This window comes from Tachysurus vachellii, chromosome 8, assembly GCF_030014155.1.
Source record: "Tachysurus vachellii isolate PV-2020 chromosome 8, HZAU_Pvac_v1, whole genome shotgun sequence".
NCBI classification, from domain to species: domain Eukaryota; kingdom Metazoa; phylum Chordata; class Actinopteri; order Siluriformes; family Bagridae; genus Tachysurus; species Tachysurus vachellii.
The window spans coordinates 11,127,874-11,151,650 of NC_083467.1; the positions used below are offsets into that span (position 1 = coordinate 11,127,874).

The 23,777-nt window shown below is 38.6% G+C and overlaps 2 protein-coding genes across 2 annotated transcripts in view; both read left to right on the forward strand.

Moving 5' to 3' along the window:
• Positions 1-14,174, forward strand: part of LOC132850091 (NALCN channel auxiliary factor 1) — a 107,191-nt gene extending 93,017 nt beyond the window's left edge. The window contains exons 2-3 of the mRNA XM_060876243.1: positions 8,920-9,091; positions 9,630-14,174. Coding sequence (XP_060732226.1) covers positions 8,920-9,091; positions 9,630-9,910 — 453 coding nt within the window. The 3' untranslated portion in view covers positions 9,911-14,174. The remainder of the gene's footprint in view (positions 1-8,919; positions 9,092-9,629) is intronic.
• A 3,864-nt stretch (positions 14,175-18,038) lies between these two features.
• On the forward strand, positions 18,039-21,800 carry abhd13 (abhydrolase domain containing 13). The gene is made up of 2 exons (XM_060876244.1): positions 18,039-18,207; positions 20,374-21,800. Exon 2 carries the CDS (start codon positions 20,421-20,423, stop codon positions 21,432-21,434), a length of 1,014 nt encoding a protein of 337 aa, XP_060732227.1. The 5' UTR covers positions 18,039-18,207; positions 20,374-20,420; the 3' UTR covers positions 21,435-21,800.
• Positions 21,801-23,777: the final 1,977 nt, after the last annotated feature.

Here is a 23,777-nt window from a genome sequence, read left to right on the forward strand (position 1 = left end):
GTAAGGCTTTGAGCAGATTTGTCAGTAGGAACAGCAGCTACTGTTGCTACCGACTGTTGCATCTACAGCTCAGTCTAATCTCATTTGTATTTTATTTCTGACCCTACAAGAACAGATCTGCTAGACAGATATTGGCTTGCTAACTGAGTATTCAATGTACACAGCACAACAAATCTGTTTATGAAATATTAAGAATTACATTTTAGTTTTTAGGATTAAAAATGTAGTAAAGATTCCATTCATTCACGCTTAGTTATTATCTATATACTGTAGATATTTGCATCATCATCTGGGAAAGTTTGATAGTTTAGTTTATGTTGTTTATGTTCAGTCACAGTCCCTATCACGTGCATAGTGACTGTACGCCCCAATAGGTATTAAAAGGTATAAAGATACATATTAAAGGTACAAATCTTGTACCGTTATACCATCATGAGCTCGTGTTGCCGTCTGTGTGGAGTTTTGCGTATTTTTCCTGAGTTCACCAGGAATTCCTGCAGGTTCTCCCACCTCCTAAAAACATCAAAGTAGATGGATTGGTTACACCAAATCCTTCTGTGAATAACTGTGGGATTATTATAGGGACTGCACTTGTATACAGACTGGTGTACAGTCCATTATACAATTTTCCAAACTTCTGCCCCATGTTATCAGGGTAGGCTGCAGATCCAGTGAAACAATTGCCAGAATAAAAGAGTTGCTAAAGGCAAATGAAGGAATGAATCATAATTTTATTTCTGAGAGTGGACTAATGGAGATGTGTTCCACTGGGCAATGGTGTCACCAATCATATATGAAAAACGATTGAAACGGAGCCGTAACATTCATCAGAGACAAGTCTTTTGGTTTCCTACCTGACATGCTCTAGTATTTTAGCAACAAAATGTTATCTTGCCAAATGTATACAATGGCAAACTGGACCATTTTGTTTTAATTTAAATACAAATGTATAAAATAAATGGTTGTATCTACAGTGACATTACATAAGTTCCCTCTGCTTATCTATCTTTCTCTCAATCTACCCTTCCATCCATCTATCTCTCTAATTTATCTATCTATCATGCAGAAACATTCATGATCAAATGCTTGTTTCATTAAAACAAATTACACAAGACATAATGAATACACAGTGTAACCGGTTCAAACTTATACACATCATTTATTGTGACATTTAACATCGCTCTGTAATGCAGTCAAGGGAACATCTTTTTGCAAGAGAAGCTTATAATCGCTTTTCTCTAAATATTTAGTTAACATAGGTGTTTTTTTTTCTAATTTGTTATACTGATAGTTATGGCTATCCCACCTCATTCTGCGTACGTGATTTATTTTTTCTGTCCCTCTCTGTCCCGGGAATGCAAATTAGCCTCCTGAGCTGCGCTTTTCTTCATCTTCAAAGCAACCTGTGCTCTCCCAGTCAAACGGCAGTAATCAAGCGCTGTGTTGGGCGATACCAACTTGTGCAATGGGTGGGGTGGGTCAGGGGGATGGGGGGCTTTTAGTATTTTTACCTGATTTATTATGACAAACTCACAGTCAATTCAGAACTCCAGTAATGTAACAAAATAAATGTCTTCTACAGATGTTTCAGTTGAACATAGAAGGTTTGTGCTGATTACCGGGGGGTTTACTTTCCCCATCCCCCTAGAAACCAAGCCCCTGTTGTTGCTAACTGGAAATTTGATTCATTATATTAAATGAATACAGCATTCCTTTAAAAAAAAATTCTATGTTCAACATGATTGGATGGTATTTTGCTCCTGCCTGGTGTTAAAAAACTGGGGCCATTTTTTGCTGTTTTCATGCTTCATTTCTCCACCTGTGTCTTATTGATTTAATCAACTGTGCCTCTGTGTGTGGCCATCTGCTGCGATGAAATTTGCGTCATGACCTATAACCCTGGGTATGTATTGATGCACTCTTGCAGCTGTAGATGCCCAAGGGACTCTCTTGCCTGCTTATGTAACCCCTTGACCCTCATATCCTCAGAAGGAGTGACTCATGTGGGTTATCAGCCAGAGTGAGTCTATGCCTGCATACTGTATCTCTCTTTCAGGAGCCTGGGCTTATATTACACAGATGGATATTCTGTGTGATATGGTGAAGAAAGTTTCTGACGTCAGCCATTTTTCTCTGTAATGCCTTACACTGAACAGCTCCTCACTATCAAAGAACAGCCATAACGGATGTGAGATGAGAGCTGTGCTTCCGAGGTTCAGCTCAGGGGTTGATCTGTGTCTTGTGGTAAGAGCTTCAGAGAGACACACAAAATAAAAGATCAAAAGCCAGGCACTGACAGGCCAATAGAGGCTTTTAAGAACCAATACTGTCACTGCGGAAAGGCCTTCCCTCAATTACAATGTTATTAGCCCAAACATAATAGAATAATGCAATCCTCCAGGAGAGTTTAGCTAATCCCCAGCAGCGGCAAGTTAAAGACAGACACGCAGATAAAAGCATGAGATGATAGAAAAAGAGATGGGTGAGGGGAAGGGAGAAAAGAAAGCAAGAGAAAGGAAAGCATGAAAGAAAGAAAAAAGAAAGAAAGGTAGAAAAAATGAACGAGAAAGCAGGACAGGGTGCTTGCTTACAAAAGCAGAGTGGCTGTTCGTATCCGCCTCCTCCCATTTCATTACCGCTGTGTATCTGAGGCTGTGTGGTCATTTATCATGTGCTGCGCTCGGCAGGAGCAGCTTTACTGTTAGCAGGTCTAGGCAGGCCCAAGCTGGGAACTAGGGCACCACGAGTCTCGCTCGGCCTTCCTCCTCTTGTTCCAGACCTCGCGCCTGCAGTCCCACAGCTCCATATACTAATGAGATCTCACTATCAAACCAGTCCCAGCCTGCCTCAAACTGGGAGCCAAAAGTGACAAAGCCCGCATAAGAAACTGCATTGTGCTTGTTTCTCTGCCCTGCTTTCCTCCTTAAACCTAGATTTACTGCCAGCATTTGGTCTGGTGCTGGAATGAAGCATCACAATAGGAAAGCAGCAATGATGTGCACTGATATGGCCCATTGAGTACTTGGGGACTGCGTCAGGGCTATATTTGATGTCTTACGTAGCGCAGTCGATAGATTAGCAGAACTGCCATGCTGGTTGAGGTGCTGCCGTTGTGAACAGGCAGTTGCTCTTGAGTGTGTGTAGGAGATTATCAGCACCCTGCAGCAGGAAGGAGAATAGCAACACTGTCATTGTCAGGATGAATGAGTTACTGCTGAGTAGGATAAATCTCACCAAGCCTGGCTTTGCACTAGCTCCATCTTCTGGATGGCCTGATCACAGGTCGACTTCAGCAAAATAAATAAAACATACATATGATCCCTACACAATGAACACTAATTACACGATCACATTCTATATTTCACATTTTTAATGCAAAAATATCTATTTCTGTACGTTAGATGTGTGTGTGTTTGATATTTCAGGATTAATTAATTGATTAAAAGTATTTAATTAATTAACTTATTAATAGTCATCAGAAATTAAACAGTAAAAATGTATCAGGCAACAAAACACAAACAGCACCTGAGCAGCTGACATGAAAAGCACGAAAGCCTGGCCTTCATCAAAGTGCAGCTGAGGCCCTGTGTTCACACAGTCAAGCCCTCCTCATCCCTCATGCTGTGTGTTCAGCAGCGATAATGCATTTATCCTCATCCCAACTTTAGAAAGGGTGCTTCCCATCAACCCCTCTAATGGAGCAGCGGGCACAAACAGGAAACAGGCTATGAAGAGCACGCTACTGTCAGGCTGTAGTAAATACCACACACACATAAAAATAAATGCAATTGAGAGAAACACCATGGCATGTGGAGTGCATCCGTGAGCCATAAAATACATGCTGCATGTCCTTTGACATCTATAGGCAATTTTTGTGTGCGCGTGTGTGCGCATGTGTGTGTGTGCACGTGTGTGTGCACGTGTGTGTGCGCGCGCATGTGTGTGTGTGTGAGCCAGTGTCTTTTTCAGTAGACCCATGGGTGCAGTGTGTAGCTACAGATTCATCTGCAGGGTAGGCTTAGGAGCAGGAAGCAATCTGCAGGAGCATGTTGATGGGAATCATCATTGATGATGGCACAGATTAATAGTCCTTAGGAAGGATGTGACATTCACGCTCTGTTGGATCCATGTGTCCACACTCACTGGCCAATCTCAGCTGATTTGTGAAAATTAGCCTCTTTCTCTCTCTCTCTCTCTCTCTCTCTCTTCCACTCCCCGTTTCTCTCTGTCTCGATGATGCAGGTGGCCTTGCCCACACCATGCCATGCCAAATGAGCTCAGAATTAATGACATCATGTCCCAGCTCCAAATACCAGCAGCATGCCTCACACTCTCTAGGGCTTACCTCGTGTTCCTTGTGCATTTCGGTGCAAATTTTTGTGCTTATCTTGTGTCCTTGCGGATTGTGATCGGCTCACAGTCCTATCTTACATAAATAGAATATTTGTGTCGAGTTGTGTTGTGAATTCAATACATCATATGTCACGTTGTATTATTTCATCCAAAGAGCTGCGTTTAGATTATACAGTAGACTCATATGGGAATACATTAAATTGATCGTCTAAATTAAATTTCTATTCAATTGTAAGAGGTAGATAATATATTTCAAGAATTCGTTAAATGGTTGAATATCAGCGTGTAAGTGTACACAGTCTGAATGTTTACATAGATTCTGCATATTTTCATTTGCACTAACTTATAAAAAAAAGGGGGCTGAGGTTCACATTACATCTTTTAAAAGATTTAAGAAAGAATTGTGAGTCTTGTGGGAGGCTCAGTGAGTTAGCTCTGCTGCCTCACAGCTCCAGGGTTGTCAGTTTGCTCCTGAGCTCAGGTTACCGTATGAGTGGAACTTGGCATGCTCTCACTTTTTATCAGTTCTACAGTTTCCTCCCACCTCCTAGAAACTTGCATGCAAGTGGATTTTGCTACACTAAACTGACACTTAATGTACGTGTATATATATAAACAGTACTGTGCAAAGGTTTTAGGCAGGTGTGAAAAAATGCTGTAAACAAAGAATGCTTTCAAAAATGGAAGTGTTAAACATTTCTTTTCATAAATGAACAAAATGCAGTGAATGAACAAAAGAAATCTAAATCAAATCAATATTTGGTGTGACCACCCTTTGCCTTCAAACCAGCAGCAATTCTTCTAGGTACACTTGCACACAGTTTTTGAAGGAACTCGGCTGGTAGGTTGTTCCAAACATCTTGGAGAACTAACCACAGATCTTCTGTGGATGTAGGTTTTCTCACATCCTGTCTCTTCATGTAATCCCAGACACACTGGATGATGTTGAGATCATTGGGGGCCATGCCATCACTTCATGCTGCTTTGTTTGCTCACTTTGCATTTTGTAAATTGTTATTTTTATATTATTATTTATTTTTATATTAAATTATTTATATTTCTGAAAGCATTCTTTGTTTACAGCATTTTTTCACACCTGCCTAAACCTCTTGCACAATACTGTATATATGTGTGTGAATGTGTGTGTTTATTCCTGCCTCACACTTATTGTTGCTGGGGTAGACTCTGGATCATCCATGACCCTGACTAGGATACAGCAATTACTGAAGATGAATAAAAAGTTGCATTGAAGATATTCAAGTAATATTTAAAAGCAGATTTCTGACAATAGGAGTTAAGTAAAACTTACTAAACCCTCAGCTAATATGCAGAATTCACATTGTCTACTGAAAAGTTTCACAAGCTTTTTGTTATTAAAAACACTGACAGTAAATGTTGTTCCACGTCGCATGTACTCAAATGTAATGCTTTTTTACAGTACACTGGTGTTCCATTTCACTGGTGGAATAGAAATCATTTCCAAACAGTAGAAAAAGATGAATTATTCGATCTAGCACTTTTCTCCCCGTTAGTTATATGTGTATATTTAAATAAATAAATGTTAAAGTGTTAAAGTATTTGTCGATAGAGACTTAAAAGCACTTTTGCACGTTGCTCTGGATGAGGACGTCTGCCAAATGCCATAAATGTGATTATTGTATTGCTGCAAATCTGATATAAGATGAATCAGGACACTGTTGGCTTTCAGTGTGAAATGTTTTAACCTCTGCTGGGATAACCTTATAGAGAATGTTAGTGGATAAATATAACGGCTTAAAGTTTTAATTGTTTACGTGCAAGCACTTTCGACAGAGAGTAGGAATGGTTTTAATATCACGATTTACTTTGAAAAACGTGTTTTTTTGTTGTTGTTTTTACTTTTCTATGAAGACTTTGCGCTAGTAGGTCAGGTAAAAGAGAAATACTTTATCCATTAAGAATCACTGTGGAGTATGACTGACAAAGAAATTCAATGCTGAGCATGAGAACTCCCCATATTCTGGGAAAAAAAAAAGATCAGATTTCACGGTATAGATGTAACCTTAAATGTAACCTTTTACCAGGCTGCCAGGTTTGCACATTTCACTGGGCATTTTCCTAAACCAGGATGTAATATTCTCCATGTATACTGCTGACATAAGCACATTCTGATGTCCTCTGATAACTGTAACAGCATATTATCTGATTTCACTTCTGAAATTCTATTTACTGTAAAAGTCAGTCATCCAGTCAGGAATGGCCTGAAATAGAGGATTCATTTCTACCAGTTTCTGTGATCTGTCATCCTTTACTAATGTCTGCTTTACATATGTCTCAGAAGGGATTCATTATGTGATCAGACATTAGCAAACGCCTGCCAAGTGGTTTGTTCTTTGACAATCTAATCCTAGTGCTTACATGAGAATGCAGAAAGCAGGAGAGAAACAGCACATGGGAAGGAAATGTGCTTTTTAGAGAGTACACAATAGTGATGCCACATAAATATTTCATCAGAGTGGAGTGGAGACATGACATGATGTACGATCATGCGGTGTGCAGTCAGGCAAAATGCTGAGCTTAAGGCAAAACCTGTGATTCATTGCAATTCTAATTACAGCAGTTACTTTTTGAAAAAGAAGCTAGAGTTGTCAATTAATCAGTCGACTAATAAAACAACCAGTCTATCTATCTATCTATCTATCTATCTATCTATCTATCTATCTATCTATCTACCTAAAATTCCAAATTCTTGTTCTAAAACTAGATATTGGCAGCTACTAAATGACTAGCTCAAACCTTTTCCAGCATCACAATGCCCCTGAGCACAAAGCGAGGTTGTTATAGCAACAAAAGGGGAACCTACTCCTTATAAATCAATGGACCATATCTTTGGAATCCACAAGCACTTGTGTGTGTGGTGATCAGGTGTCTACATACTTTTGGTTAAACGCCATCACATCCATACAGGATGTTCAACTACATTCCATCTTAAGCCCCCCATTGCTATTGTAATGACTTGTACTATAATAGATCACACTAGATTTTGCATTTTCAGGTTAGTGCAGTGTGGATTTGGGTTCATTCAGCCACAAGACCATTAGTGAGTGAAGGCACTGATGTCAAGTGAGGAGGTCTGGGGTGCAGCCAGGATTCATTCATTCAGTTCAGTCAATTTGTCTCAAAGGTGTTCAGTGGGTTGAGGTCAGAGATCTGTGCAGATCAGTCAAGTTCTACTCATCCATGTCTTTATGGGCCTTACATTGTGTACAGTGACATTGTTATGCTAAAACAGGTTTTGTCTCCTTAGTTCCACTGAAAACGTATTTCCATTCTTCAAGGGAAATTGTAATGCTGATATTTTAGACAATTGGGTGCTTCTAACTTTGTGTCAACAGTGTGAAAAACCCACAGGTGTGTGTGCTACGGTCAGGTTTTCACAAACTTCTAGCCATATAGTATACATCATTCCCAGCTTTTTTTCTTAGTACCATTCCATATAGTCATTAGAGGTGCTGTTGCACTTCAAATTGTAAACAGGAAGTGTGTGTGGATGCCAAAAACAGGTGTCTTTTTATACGTGAAAGGCAGGGGACTTAGTCCTCCTAGTCTCTGTATAACTAGTCACCTATCTACTTATCTATCTGTCTATCAGTGATTGAAGATGTGAACGGTTAAATTGGAACAAACCGTTTTTTTATTAGTAATTGTGATTAGTAAATGTGGAGATGATGTCATGTGATGTGTTAGCTATAAAAGAAGACATTCTCAAGTTCTCGGCTACAAAGTGCCGTTAGTGCATTAATGTATCAGGAAAATGTTTCAGAGTGCTTCTTTTGTTTCAGTATCAGAACAGAGGACCATAGAGCTATGATAACTGCATATACAGAGATCAGTATTAGATCGACACTATGGAAATTATTATTACATTTCTATACATACTGTAACATGTGTTGTGAAATATCATTTGGCTTTTGCTGGGCCTTGGGGCTACAGACCTGTGAACTGTTAGCGTAACCTTCAACAGCTTTTAGAAAGGGATCTGTCTTCACCACTTTGGTCTCTGATGGTTTGATGATTGACAATCTGCCTGAAGTAACACTGTACTTTTATTTGCTAACCCAACAAAGGTTCTGACATAAGGATAATTCAGAGCCGTGGGAATACTTTAGTAGGTATCACGTCTGACAAGGACATACCATATTGAGAAGGACATATCTAAAGGACAAAGTGATGCATTTATCTTGGATTGTTTAACTCTAAAAGAAAAAATGAACATGAAATCTCTTCAAAGCCAAAATCTACAGTATGTATAGCAATATTTTCTCCTATTCTGTGGGCATGAAGAGCGGTATTTGGTCAAAACATACAGGACACAATGGGAATCAGTGTGTGGTAAAGAAATATTGGATGGTGGAGAAGAGGAAAATAAATGTATGTATGAAAGGGGAGGAGGGATGGTTGCCATGATACAAGGGCAGGAGGTATTAAGTTCTAACTGTTACCACGGTATCAGTGATATATAATCAATTCCAGTGGGTCCTTACTTACCCTGATCTCTCTTTCTCTGTATTTCTCTTTTTTGTTCAGACTGTCTACAAACACTGGTTGTGTTTCCAGTACTTCCAGACCACACAGATGCATTGCAGCAACAGGATCCCATGCAGACAGTATTGCCTGGAGGTCCAGCAGAGGTGTCCCTTCATATTGCCTGACAATGATGAGTTAATCTATGGTGGAAGCCCTAGTTTTATATGCACAGGTAGGCAAATACACAGATATTTGGTCCTGCATACTGTCTGCTTTGTTGCATTGCAGTGCAATAAGGACTGTGTCCTCCAGTCACTCGTCAGAGTTTGTTTGCAATGCCACCTGCTGGTCACACAGAGAAGTGTATGAATTTAAAGATTTTGTATTTTTAACATTATCAAACATAAAACGACTCTTTCATGCTAAACAGTAAGTTGTATTGTGAAATTAACATGAAAAATAACTTGCATTTGCATCTCAATTGATATATGTTCAGTAATTTATATACTATAAAGGTGCCACTGCACTCCAGTAGGACTACACTTAGAGTTTGCTGGAAAATGACCCATTGATTATTGATTATTCAGAGTTTGAGGAAAATGTTGCCAAGAATTCACAAATATATTGCCCCACTATACATGATTATACATGTTTAGGCTGGAATAAGTGAACATTTATACAATCTTAGTTGAGAAATGTCTGATATGGAAGTCTAATGAACTCAGGTGTTTTAATTTAACTGTGTAATAATGTGCTGCCGTGTCTCTCAGGGCTCCTGGAAGACAGCCCTTCAGACGTAGAAGCAGAGTGTTGTGACGTTCGATGGGACAGCAAGTCTGACAACAGCTCCAAAGGGACTTACAAAAGAACTCACCCGTCATGCCAGCATGGGACGTCCCTGAGCTCGTCAGCAAACTCCAGACTGTGCAACAGCAGGCTCAAACTCTGCCTGTTAGTCCTGGTCCTGCTTCATACTGTGGCCACAATCACAGCCTCCCACAACCTCAGCACCATGTCCTCGCTGGAGGAGAGTTCCACCAACGAGGAGTGACGAAGCAGACGGTCATTACAGCCAGCAAACATCAGGACTCTGTCCAGCTTCGGATCGAATGCAGTGCTTTCTGGGACTCCTAGTGCAGGACGGGATTACTGTGGACATGCAATCAACAAAGCAAACAAACAGTCAGACAGGCAGACAGACCGACAGATTCGCAAAACATTAAAGAACACTGGACAAACTTAATCCAATGTCATGAACAAGGGACAACACCACAGCCTTTTGTTGAAAGAGACCTCTCTAGGGTGGAGTTCTCTCACACCATATTTTTTACACTGTGTCAAATGGTTTGGATTTCAGTTGCACTAGATGACTATAGGATCTCTTCATGTTCTTGTTTTTCTTTTCATTACTGGTCTTTGTGCAGGAAAGGATGGGACACGATGGGTTTTGTGTATATTATCAAAATGAAATTATGAGTGTGTGCATGTGTGTGTGTATGTGTGCATATCTGTGCCCAACCATATGCTTCATATATGCTGCTCTGGCCATCATACAGATTACTATGGAGTCTAGAAAACATACAAAATCGACCTAATTGAATCCAATCCTCCAATCCTAATACTCCAATGATTCGCTGATCTATTCTCTCTTACTATAGTTGACTTTGCGTACAGCAGTTTTGCCATTGCACTGTCACTGGGACAGTAGGTCAAGACTTTTTGAGGCTCCAGATTCAGTATGTGTGCAATTTACAGAAAAAAGCTAACTGGAAGTAGAAGTGCTTGCTGAAAAAGTCTTAGTTAAATTGTCATTTTTGAAATATGATTCATGTTTACTCAACCTGCACAAAAGCATACGCTCCCTAAGTCTGCTTTTTTTTTTTCTTACAGCTCCCTCAGTACTTTATTTATATTAATATATTCTATATTCTATATTCGATAACTGCATGTTATTACTAATGTTTAGACTAAACAGTCTAAATTTTATTAATAAACCCAAACGGAATGAAAACGTTCGTAGCGCAGTGCGTTTGAAGCAGATTTTAAAGGACTCTCAAAATGACTTCTGATTTTATTTGGAATATGGACGTAGCCAGAAAGAACATACAAATACAAAACAATCAAACGAGCATCCATTGCTTTGCTGAATATCTCGTTATCATCCACACTAAAGGGCTTTTACATTGTTTACACATGCACACATTCACACACTTCTGCGATTCTTGCTTGTAGAGAGAAATACAAATACGGCATGGACGGCTCAGCTGCAATTTTATTCCTAAAATAGATATTAATAAAAAAATATTTCTTGCATAGTATGCTGCATAGTTGTGACGATCAACCACATGGTCATGCAGCTCCCTATGGCCAGGTCCCTTATAAGTGACCCAAAGATATGAGAGTTGTTATTTTTCTGTCTTTCTTTCTTTCTTTCTTTCTTTCTTTTTCTTTGACTGAGCAGGAGCAGAGGAGGAGATGCTAAGGGCTGATTTTCTGGGTTTTTTTCCCCCCGTTTTTCTACAGTAATACTCTAACAAATATGAGCTACATTCATATTCATAGTGGCTCAGAGACACAATCATGATTAGCATTTTAAGCGCATGAGTGTTTGGATTTGTACTTTTTGATTAATCTGAGTTACAGTGGATAGCTTGGGTTCCAAATAGCATTCTTAGGCCGGCGGCAGAGACAGGGTCAGCGAATTTCATTCTGCATTACAACCCAAAATATTCAAATTGAACTATATTGCTAACTAGAATGGATTTGTTGGTTTCTTTTATATATTCTTTATAGAGCTGAGGATTCGAGATTTACGGTGTTCCTTTTTACGTTTAGGGTAAAAAGAAAAACATGGTTTAAAACTACTGACGTTCCATAGAAATAGAGAGTTTGTTCATCTTTTCACATACAGAATACCTTAATAAGATCGTTTTTAAAAGGGAAAAAAAGGGTGGTAGATGAAATCGATTAAATCTTTGGTCTCAGTAGCCTCTAACCTTATTGTACTTCTAAAAAAGTACTGAATTTCTGCATTCTAAATATTCCAGACATTAAACTGCATTGGGTTTGAAACTAAGATTTTTTTTACTGCACAAGAGTCACACTGGCGTTGATGATGCTGATTTATTTTCGGAGACTGAATTAATCGTGCATTCACCAGACTTTTGGTTTGATGGAAAATGAATACTAAATGAGCTGAGACAGAAATTAGCAAACAGTCACAACCTTCAATTTCTTTCCATCAAATTTCATTTCACTTCTTTGTCTCATGAGAATAATATGATGTCCTATGAATCAAAGGACATTTCAAATCAAAGCAAAGGACACATAACACTTTGAAATATTTTGGAAAATTAGATAATATAATAATGGCATGTTGAATACGGAGGTGCATTTTATTAGTAACTCAAATTCTGGGTGAAGTGTGGGGACTGTGGGAATTGAAATTAAAAGCAAAAAATAGTTAAAAAAGACATTCCTAGTTCGGTTCTAAAACCTTTCCTAACTGAGAAGCTCTCAGTTCTTTGCAGTTCACCAATACAAAAGAAAATAAGCTCAGGAGTAAAAGTAATATGATTCAAAATAACATAAATATGGGTAGGAAATGTACTAGATCATTCAGGTGGCTGTGTAAGGCATGGCATGGCTTCGGTACAACATGGACGTGTCTAATGAATAATTAAAAGACACCACAGAGAGATGGCCCTCCTGAGATCTTATTAGCCTAACCATAACACCAGAGCCTCTTTTGAGACCACCTGCTATGGAATGGCACAGAGAGAGAGAGAGAGAGAGAGTGAGAGAGAGAGGAATTATTCACCCCATACACCATCTCTAGGCAAGCACACACACACACACACACACACACGCACAGAGCAGATACACACTAATCCACAAATAAACAGTTCCATCCCTTCCATCTGGACCTGTCAGGAGAAGAGAATAGAACAAGCAAGAAAAAGACAGATGAGACAATAATAAGAATGATAATAGGAAGGGAAGCCATAGCATATAGTAGATAGAAAAAAGAGACACGCCCCCTGAAAAATGTGTGGAAATGTCCGATGCGCCAGGCTAGGTCGACGCTTTTAAACACTCAGCAGCAGAAGCACATGACTGAAGTTGTGAAGTTGGACACACTCTCCTCTGGAATCGTTCACCTACTCTGTGTGTACACTGTGTGTACAATAAATATCAGGAAGAAATGCCAAAACCACAAGTTTTGCAATGTTACCCTATAGGTTGTCAGTCAGCCGAACTTTCACAAGCACTGAGGTTGAGTGAGACAAAATGGACATCTAAAGTCAGCACCCCATGTCACTGCGTCAGCAAACCAAATCTGTGAATATCACTTTAAATGCAGGAACCCAAAATGAGTCTGAATCTCCTTGTACCATTTCACAGCATGTTTGTATGGGTTCAGTTACTGTGCCTCAGTGACCCCCAAGAATGAATGTAACTGATACCTGCTAATATTGCTAAATACCACCAAACCTTCAAATAAGATGTATTTTATGCTTGCTCACATGCAGTACATGTGCATTTTCAGCTATAAATACAACTGTGTATGTACTGGATCATCACCATGCATCAGTTTCACTTGGCAAGCAGAAATACTTTCTCCTCTCTCTCTCTCTCTCTCTCTCTCTCTCTCTCTCTCTCTCTCTCTCTCTCTCTCTCTCTTTCTCTCTCTCTCTCTCTCTCTCTCTCTATCCTGTGGACCTATGCAGCCCTGAACCTCAGTCATTTTTCTGTTGTAAATATGTTATAAGAATGCCTATTTACGTGTGGGTCTATTTCCTCTGGAGGTTTCCTTGCATTATGGGTTTGTGTCTTTTTTTTTTATTCCTCTTTTGGAAGTGTCTGAATTTTTATTTTCATTTTTGCTTTGTTTTGACTGAGAATTATTCTGAGTGGTGTGGTTTAACCATAAGGACTATCCTCTGAATCACAACCTCAGCACCTGATGGCTGTGATTATAAATGGAAAAAAAACAAAAAAAAAAAACAAAAAAAAAAACAAAAGCAAAACAACACAAAACGTATAAAAAGTTAAAAGGCATATAGAGGTTAAAAGGCATATAGAGATAACATTAAGACTATGATTATTTAAAGAAAAGGATTATTATATTACCGGTATATTGTAATATTATAGATGATTTAGTTCAGTACCTTCTTTAATTTTTTACAAACAACTTTGAGGAATTATTTATAAAACAAACACACAGTTCATGATCTTTTCAAAGGTATGAAAACTACAACTAAAATGGTTAAAATGTGTTCTGATGAAAATAAATACAGAGATGTAATCTGTTAGTTTGTGTGCTGTTGTTGTTATTTACCGACATGCAGAGATTTGATCTGTATTTTATATTGTATTACTCACAGTTTGGGTTTTACCAAATGACTGACACTGGTGCAATTGACAGGAATCGTAGGTCTAAACACATCACCATGGATTTACAAGAAATTAGACTGGGTAACATTTTTCAAAGATATAAAAATATCATAATGTGTTATATTATGCACAGAAACACATAATATTGTCTCTTTACTAAACTGTTTAATCTGCAAAGGGCCAGTGTGGGTGCAGGTTTTTATACCAACGAGGCAGGAGCCACACCTCATACCACTTGTTAACCAGTTGAACTTGTCTTTCAGTAGACTCAGGTGCAGCTCAGGGCCAACACCGGCCCTTTTTACAGTACGAATGAGCCTGGACACCTCTGCTCTCAACCGTAGCTATGTGAATAAATAAATGCACAGCACACAGTTGACAAAATGGGAAGTTTGCCTCAGGAAGAGTCTCTGCCATAAAACCTGCTCCAAATGTGTCAAATATGCAAATTGGATAATCTGCTGTGAAACAACTAAAGAACAAAATAGATAACATTTTCGAATGTAAACATTTCACATAGCTTTAACAGGCCTAGTACAAACCTGTCACAATGTTAACATGCAATAACATGTGTCCTGCACAGAGCAGTGAACTCAACCCCATCGAACACATTTGTTATGAACGGGAGTCTGACCTCATCACCTAACATCAGTGCTTGATGTCAATAATGCTTTTGTGACTGAATGAAAACAAATCCACACAACCACACGCCAACATGTATTCGAAAGTGATTTTAGACTGGAGTTTATTATAACAGCTAATAGGAGATAAATCTATAAGGAGATGTTCAACAGGCATATATGGGTGTGGTGTCTATAAATGTCCTGCCATATAGATTATAAAGCAGTTTATTTATTGCAGATCATACAAGGACACTGCATGTGCACACACACACACACACACACAAAGACGATATCTAAGTACACTTACTGCCCCTAGTGGTTAGGAGACGTGAAGCAGTAATGTAAATATATTGCCTGAAGTCATGCATACAATAAAAACATAAACATAAAAAGCTTTTGACTGGGAAATGTGATTACTTTTGATGTTGTTCTGGGGTATCAGCAAATTTTCTCTGAGTTAATAAATTCAATACTAATCAATACACTTAAAGGGAAAAGTTGCCCTCTCCAAAATGGCGGTGGCGTTTACGTATGTGCTTTATGTGACCTTACACATTTATGGTCTCAAATGGAAGTAACAGCAAGGCAGCAGGTCTAGAGGACATGATGGTTTTGCCATGAGCCAACATCACATTTTAAGTTTTCTATCTTACAGGGCCAGTTGTTCAAAAAGTTTAATCTGGATCAAAATGATCTGGATTTGGAAATCCCATTTTTTCCTATTCAGGATCAGGTAATCCGTCTTACTTTTATTCCGGTTTTTCAAAGCAACATTGGATTGGATCACCCTGATCCAGATACACCGTTTTCAAAATTTATTTTGAGACAAAACACAAAAATAAACATCCACTTCCATTCATAATTTCTTTTATGACCCCTCATCTGAGTCACAAAAAATAAATATACATTAACAAATACATTGTGGATACATCTTAAAAAAATAAAATGGCTAAATGTCCAATAGTTAATAAAATAAAGAATGTTCAGGGTTCTTTTTTATCTGAGGAGGAGAGACCAGCATTTCCAAGCTCTGCTTATTAGGCAGATCTGAAGTTTTGCTTTGGTTTGCTGCAGTTTGGTCAGCTTGATTTGTTCCTCTGCAACAGAGCTTCCTACTATTGAGGCATAAAGGTGCTTAACACCCTCCAGCAGTGCATGGGTTTCTGCAACAGTGAAATTAGGTCCTTTTGAGTCCATGGTTCCACCTCATCTGTTGCAGTGAACATAATAGTTATAGGCCTTGGGCATGATTGATTTAATTGAACACAATTAGTTCAACACATCAGCCAATTGGTGTGTGGGTATTTGACAGCCATCTTATATTCAGCCTTTCTCAGAGGACTTAGAGAGAGGCACTGACATGGCAAGTATTGTCCATCGCTACCACCATTTTGGTGGAAGAGGATACCGTCAAAGGGTGTATGTTGAGCGTGCACAACCACTGGAGCAATACACCACTGAAGAACTGTATGCTTGCTTTCGCTTTGGGAATGCTGGTATTAAGTACATTGCAGACCTTGTCAGGCCAAAACTTCAACGGAGAACCCAAAGGAGTCACAGTCTGTCTGTGGAAGAACAGGTCCTCATTGATCTGCGCTTCTATGCATCTGGAACTTTCTACCAAATCAACTGTGAGTGATGTAGTGAAAGCTGTGTCAATTGCATTGGCCAGCCTGGTCAATCAGTTTGTTTCACTTCCAAAGGATGTCCAGATTGCCCAGACCAAGCACAAGTTTTTTCTTTTGGGGAACATGCCCAATACTATTGGGGTTATTGACTGCACTCATGTGCATATCCAAGCACCTCATGAGAGGGATTGGGAGTACATCAACCGAAAGGGGAGGCGCAGCATCAACATCCAACTTGTGGGCGATGCTGACCTCATCATCACAAACTGTGTGGTGAAGTGGCCTGGCTCTGTTCATGATGCACGTATCCTGAGAGAGAGTGCTTTATACAGAGAGCTCCAAACCAACTGACCAGATGGCATAATATTAAAAGACAGTGCTTATCCACTCCTACCATGGCTGATGACTCCTTTTCTTGCAGCAACCACACCTGCGCAAGCATGCTTCAACACTGCTCATTGCAAAACAAGATTGAGTGTTTAAATGGAATTTAAATGCAATTGAGCGTTTAAATGGAGTTCTGAAGAGACGCTTTGCATGCCTGAACTACTTGCGAGTGGAACCACAGGGAGCATGCAACATAATATTAGCGTGTATCGTCCTGGACAGCATCGTTACCAGGCACAATGCCCCTCTCTGTGATGATGTTTATGATGCACCTGAGCCTGTTGAAGAACCACACCAACCTCTGGCATTCTGTCAGAATGAGGGACTGACTGTACGTATAGTAAGGGATGCAATTGTTAGACATTATTTTTGACAGGCTCATCTCTGATGATTGTTTCTTTGAAATTAATATACGGTGATGAATGACAGAAAAATGGAATATATTATTTTTGTTTGTTATTGAAATCTGTTTGGGAGATTATTTCATATTTCATTATTTTTACTTTACTATACTGAATAGTTTAATTGGTAGCCTATGTCTACTATATCTACTTTATCACTGTTACAACGGTTACACAAGTCAAGTGCAAAATATAAATAAAAGTGTATATACACTAAATGATACAAATGTATTATTTGACCAATTTTAAAGTTTTACTACATTTTCTTCCTGGAATCCACCTTGAAATCCTACCCCCTGTTGGGATCAGGATAATCCTGTTTTTTTGGATCAAAGTTATCCAAATCCTACTGACAAGTTTTGAACAACACAAACTGAAGGTTTGATCCAGATTAAAACTAGGATTGGATTCTGTAATCTAATCGGATTTCAGAGACCTTCTTTCCCTTTTGAACAACCCATTTTCAAGATTTGATCCAATCCGATAACCAAAATCCGATTAGTTTACCTTTGAACAACTGGCCCACAGAGATACAGTACATGCTTGTTTAATGTGTTTATGTGAACTATATCTCATAAAAGCAACATTTTATGTAACACACAAGATATTAAATTGATTGACTTAAACATTAATTACATTTAGGATCATATATATTAAATGAAATGTATTTATTTATTAAATGTAATGTGCTGAATTAACTTCTAAGCAATGTTTAAAATCTTTATACGAATAGTTTCTAATCGTTGGCGCATGTTTCCGCTCGGACTGATTACGGTGTGACACATTGGAAAAGCGGTCTGACTAGTGGGCTAACCAGCAACCTAGCCTGTGTGGAATGGATAAACGTGTGCGTTTAGCACACAGAATAAACCATTTCTGTTTAATAATGTGCCTTTGAAGAGTGTAACAGATGTAAGTATGCGCTCAAAGTCTTACGTTTTGTGTTAGTTAAATGGTAATTTCGCTAATAAACGTGAGGCTAACAACAGGTTTGCTAACTAGCCATTCTAGCTGTCGGTTAGCATGACCACAGTAATCAAGCTTGTGAAAGAAAGTACACCAGTGTGTTTATAAACCTCAGCTGAATTTGGTTAGCTCTGTGGCTAACCTTAGTAATGCGACTGATTCGTTGTGTTGGTTTCTGTATTTACCGGTTCGTTACTAACATTCACCACAAACAGGTGAACAGGAAGCGAGACAGTGTGTGTGCTCGGGTTAATGAGTGTAAATAACAGGGGTTTAACGGCCCAGAAAAATGTTTTTATCTGTTATCAGCCTGTAGATAGCTAACATTCTCAGAAAAAGGGATCCAGGTGTCCACTTTTCATATGAATGTTATTAAGGATTATATGAACTATTGTTTGCAGTAATCAAATTCATTTCAAGTTTATTTCTATAGCACTTTTTTTTTTTTTTTTTTACAAGTGACATTGTCTCAAAGCAGCTTTACAGAACATAAACATAGAACAAAAGGTTATTATAAAGAATAATATAAAGGTTAATGTCATACAAAATTCAAGATTAATGTTAGATAGGTTTAAATGTGTTTGTATTTATCACCAATGAGCAAGTCTGAGGTGACTCAGGTGACTGTGGGGAGGAAAAAGTCCTTTATATGGTGAAGGAAGAAACCTTGAGAGGAACCAAAGGACTCAAAGGGGAACCTCATCCTCATGTGGGTGACACTAGAAGGTGTGATTTATAAATATACAAAGTTAGTGGAACGGTTAATGGGGAAAAAAATTAAAACATGTCAAGTTTCTGGAAAATATTTAACAGTATATATTAGGGCTGGGCGATAAAACGATAATGATATGTATCGCGATAGACACGTGATCGATATCAATAAAAAATGTGTTCGATAAAATGTTCGCTATTTTTTATTCTCCGTCAGAAGAAAACAGAGTTTGCGAAGCAAGTTCGGTTGCATTAACAAAGGCACTCGCTCTCTGGTAACCTAGCAACATAGGCAGTGACACGCTAACAGCCAATCATGTAACAGTATCATGTTTGGTTGCGCCATATCGGGATGGAGTTTAATTTATTAGGGCATTACTCAAGCAGAATGGATTTGACTGGCGGCGCTCTGAAAAGTAATAAAAAAAAGACAAATGCGCAGAATAGACACGGTAAAGGTGAGTGGGTCCAATATTATTTGTCATAAAAAGTGTGTGGGTCCTGTCCCACCCACATATAATGGTTCCGATGGCCATGTTTATATTTAACACTTTGCACTATTTTATTACACTTTATTAAGCATTTCTTACATTTTCTTTCATTTTGCACCTTAAATGTTAAGAGATAATTGTTAAGTGTTCATTGTGACTTTAGATTTATGTTTACATTATAATTATTTGAGTTTTCCTGGTTGTTGACATTTGTCTTAATAACTGAGGGGATTATGATCAGGGAAGGTTAAGTTTAAAATAAAAATGTTTAAATGTAATATATTTTTCTCCTGGTCCTTATTTTAAATGGGTCATAAAAAAATCAATAATTTTCGATATTGACCGATATGAAACACTGATATTGTGATAAAGTTTTCAGCCATATGGCCAACCCTAGTATATAACCCTAGTATATATGTGCAAGGGAAGCTGATATAAGGAGTCATTTGTCTTTTAAAGATAAAAGATAATTATGGCACACCTAAACAACTATATTCTGTTTAGTGGATTAGTTTGGACTTTTGTGGCATTGAGGACAGCAGCGTTACTCAGAGTCTTAAGAAAAATACATAGAATATTACAAAGATTTGGCATATAGCTGTTTTTTTTTTTTTTTTTTTTTTGTAGCCCAGACTGTAGATTCAGGCACAGGATCATTAACGGTTGTGTCATTTGGTTTGAATTTATAGGTTTGTAGAAAACAAAACACAACAGGCAGGGCATTATAATCCTTATTAAAATTTGGTATCACAAATACACCTGCCTGCCTTAAAGTATGTGTGTGATACTTTGCCCCATGTCATTCTTATCATGTCCTAGAGACAATGTGATATGATGTATTGCTAAATGCTACATGATGTATGATGTACTTTCACATTCTGTATTCTTTGTCAACCCGATTTGTCCCTAGATTACCTGTAGAGTGAGATCAGAGCATCTCCTGTCAGAAGGCTTGTCATGGAGAAGTCATGGAGGTTTTGGGGGACACTGGAGCGATGCCTGCTGACTGTGGGCTCATGGATTTGGGGAGTTTGCCGAATCTCACTGCTGGCACTTATCCTTACCTTCCACCTCTATGGCGGCATCTTGTTGCTGTGTCTCATATTGGCTTCTGTGGCTGGGATCCTGTACAAATTCCAGGATGTGCTGCTGTATTTTCCTGATCAGCCTTCCTCCTCACGCCTTTATGTTCCCATGCCTACTGGAATTCCTAACGAGAGTGTCCATATACGTACTAAAGACGGTGTGCGGCTCAACCTAATTTTACTACGCTACACGGGTGAAAATCCTGCTCTAGTTCCTACCATTTTGTATTTTCATGGCAACGCAGGGAACATCGGACACCGCGTACCCAATGCACTGCTCATGCTCGTTAACCTAAAAGCTAACGTGGTTCTGGTAGACTACAGAGGTTATGGAAAAAGTGATGGTGAGCCAAGTGAAGACGGACTCTATCAGGATGCTGAGGCCACACTGGACTATGTCATGTCACGGCCTGACATTGACAAGACTAAAATCATATTGTTCGGCAGGTCTCTGGGTGGTGCCGTGGCCATCAGGTTGGCCTCAGTTAACCCACACCGTGTGGCGGCTATAATGGTGGAGAACACGTTCTTGAGCATCCCACACATGGCGTCCACACTCTTTTCCTTCCTTCCCATGCGCTACCTTCCTGTTTGGTGCTATAAGAACAAATTCCTTTCCTACAGGTATGTGACTCTATGCCGTATGCCCTCACTTTTCATTTCGGGCCTGTCGGACCAGCTTATCCCGCCTGTCATGATGAAACAGCTATACGAGCTGTCGCCTGCGCGGACTAAGCGCCTTGGCATCTTTCCTGAGGGAACGCACAACGACACCTGGCAGTGCCAGGGTTATTTTGCTGCTCTTGAGCAGTTTATTAAAGAGCTGCTCAAGGGCCATGCACAGGAAGAAGCATCCCAGGGCTCTGCAAGTGTCACCATCATTTAGAAACTGCTTCCACTACTACTAATGTGGATCTGCTGTAATAGAATGTTTATTTTTACGCTCTTCCTCTCCCCTTTCCCGATTCCATTTCTAGCACTTAATCTTCGGTGGTTATTATATTAAGGATATGTGTGTGGATTGTGATTGGAGGACGATGCGGTTTTAAATATCCTCAAAGCTTTCAGTTAAAATATGAATGCATGAATGATCCACTTCTATAATGTAATGTCTTCATTTTCATACACTCATTTGTACTGACTGTACAGCTCTTTTTATACAGAGACTTTACCATCCAAGGTATACCAAAAGGTCATTCATGGGCTCATCCTACTGTATAATAAAGATTCTTGTCTAATAATGTCAGACAAAGTGTTAAGTATTTTTCTCAGTATATTTCTTTGGACCTTGTGGTGTTCTATTTTGATTTGAAGGTTCTGGTGAAAAATCTTAAGAGCTAACATAAAAAGACATACAATAGGCATTGACAGTGTGTGCAGATGCAGCCTGTGTTGATATATATATTTTTTTTTAAACAAAAATGTTTTTAAAGGCCTTGTATTTGTTATTGAGCTTAGTGATCGAAGCTGAAAATGGGCTCAGGAACTGTCTGATGTCTGAGAATCCCCTCAGTTTGGTGCCAGACAGCAGATGGTGTATACTCCCTTCATCCAAAGGTGGCTGTGAATCATTGTGGCTGATGAGAGGCTTCAAACTGTAAGATTTTTTTTTTAAGTGTAAAGTATATAGAAGCATGACAGTGTTGCGATTACAACCCTTTAGCAAACTGTAAATGAGATCTAAGAGCACAGGTCTTTTTGTGCTGCTTTACTTGGTTTTAATAAATGCCTATACTCTAGTGATATTGCAGAAGTCCTTCCAGTTTTCACTCAGTGGATGTTGCTATAGTGCACAAAGACTTTGGATTCCTCAGATGTGGACAAACAGTAAATGTTAGTTAACTCACCGGACAGATAAGAGCTCCAGTGTGTTGCGCAGACTTTGAATGATAACTAACATAATGTAATACTTAGCTAACCAGTTTGCTATTCAGTAAGTGCACAAATATGTGCTCATTATACTCTTTTAACAAAGTTTATAATGTAGCACACAAAATTTGGGCCATCAAAAAATACGCCAATGTTTTGGCTGCAAGATTTTTTTCATGTAGTACAGAAAAGATCTTTTTTCAAGACTGAATAATCAGAATCGATCAGTTTTCACAGAAATAATGTTTTCAGCCCTGCTAAGATATTAATTAGAAATGTATTAAATTCATTGAAAACTGTTTCAGATCAATTGACCGAATTGTACCAAAATGATTTACATGCTGCTTGTAATAATGTGGTTATTTTTTTTTGTTTTTTTTTTGTTTGTTTTTTTTTGTTGATTTTAACACTCAGCATTAAATGTTCTTATAAGAGGAATTCATGAAACAAAAAGAGTCCCAGACGCTTTTTACATGCTTTGTATATTTTCCTTACAGAGATTATATTTAAGTCACATAACCATCATGATAAATGGATATTAAATACATATATATTATGATTTATCTTTAGACTCGGACACTTTTTCAAATCCAAATCAGTTCTAACTTGTAAACGCTTTGTTAGTTTTTTAAGGGCATCATCGGTTGGTTATGTTTATAAATGTTGATTGCTTGTATGATGTATTTGAATTTACATCCTCCAACCAAAGTAATGGCTGTTCAGCAATAATCCTGTGTACATGTCTGTTTTATTTCTGACAGTTTAGAAGCTATTTATCTAATAAGACCCCCGTCAGTGTGAAGTGTGTGAGAGGCTTATCGGTTTCAAATGCAGAGTGTGAGAGAACTGAAATGAGCAACTTGAGTTTAATGCTGTATCTCTAATGAGTTCATTATTATTAGAAGGTTGAGTTTTATGACCATAAATGCAACAGAAGTCTAGTCCTCAAGCAGTGATATTGGGTATAGCAGTTTAATCAGTTTTTATTTCTTCTGTTAGGGTATTTTACACACACATGTAAGGAGTTCTACACTGACTTTATGATGTTTTTTCTGCCATTTGAAAGTGCAAAGTGCCATGAGCGAGATGTGCCATCTTTGTGGTGTGGTGTGGTGTGTGTGTGTTAAGGTGGTTGGGGGTGGGTGGTTATGAGTAACTGTCATATCCTTGAGTGTTTGTACCAAATAAAAGTTCCAGTAGAGCGTGAAAAATGTTGTAAGAGCTAATCACTGATTCCTTATCCATACTTTAAGGAGCTTCTGTTCATTTCATTCAATTAGATGTAGCTCATTCTTACGGTTTTGCACCAAGGAACATTTTGTGATACTGTTTTGGAAACTTGTTCAGTGACCAGTGTCCT

Bases quoted from the DNA above. Each gene is read 5' to 3' on its own strand.
- abhd13 (XM_060876244.1), top strand. From the start codon at position 20,421: ATGGAGAAGTCATGGAGGTTTTGGGGGACACTGGAGCGATGCCTGCTG.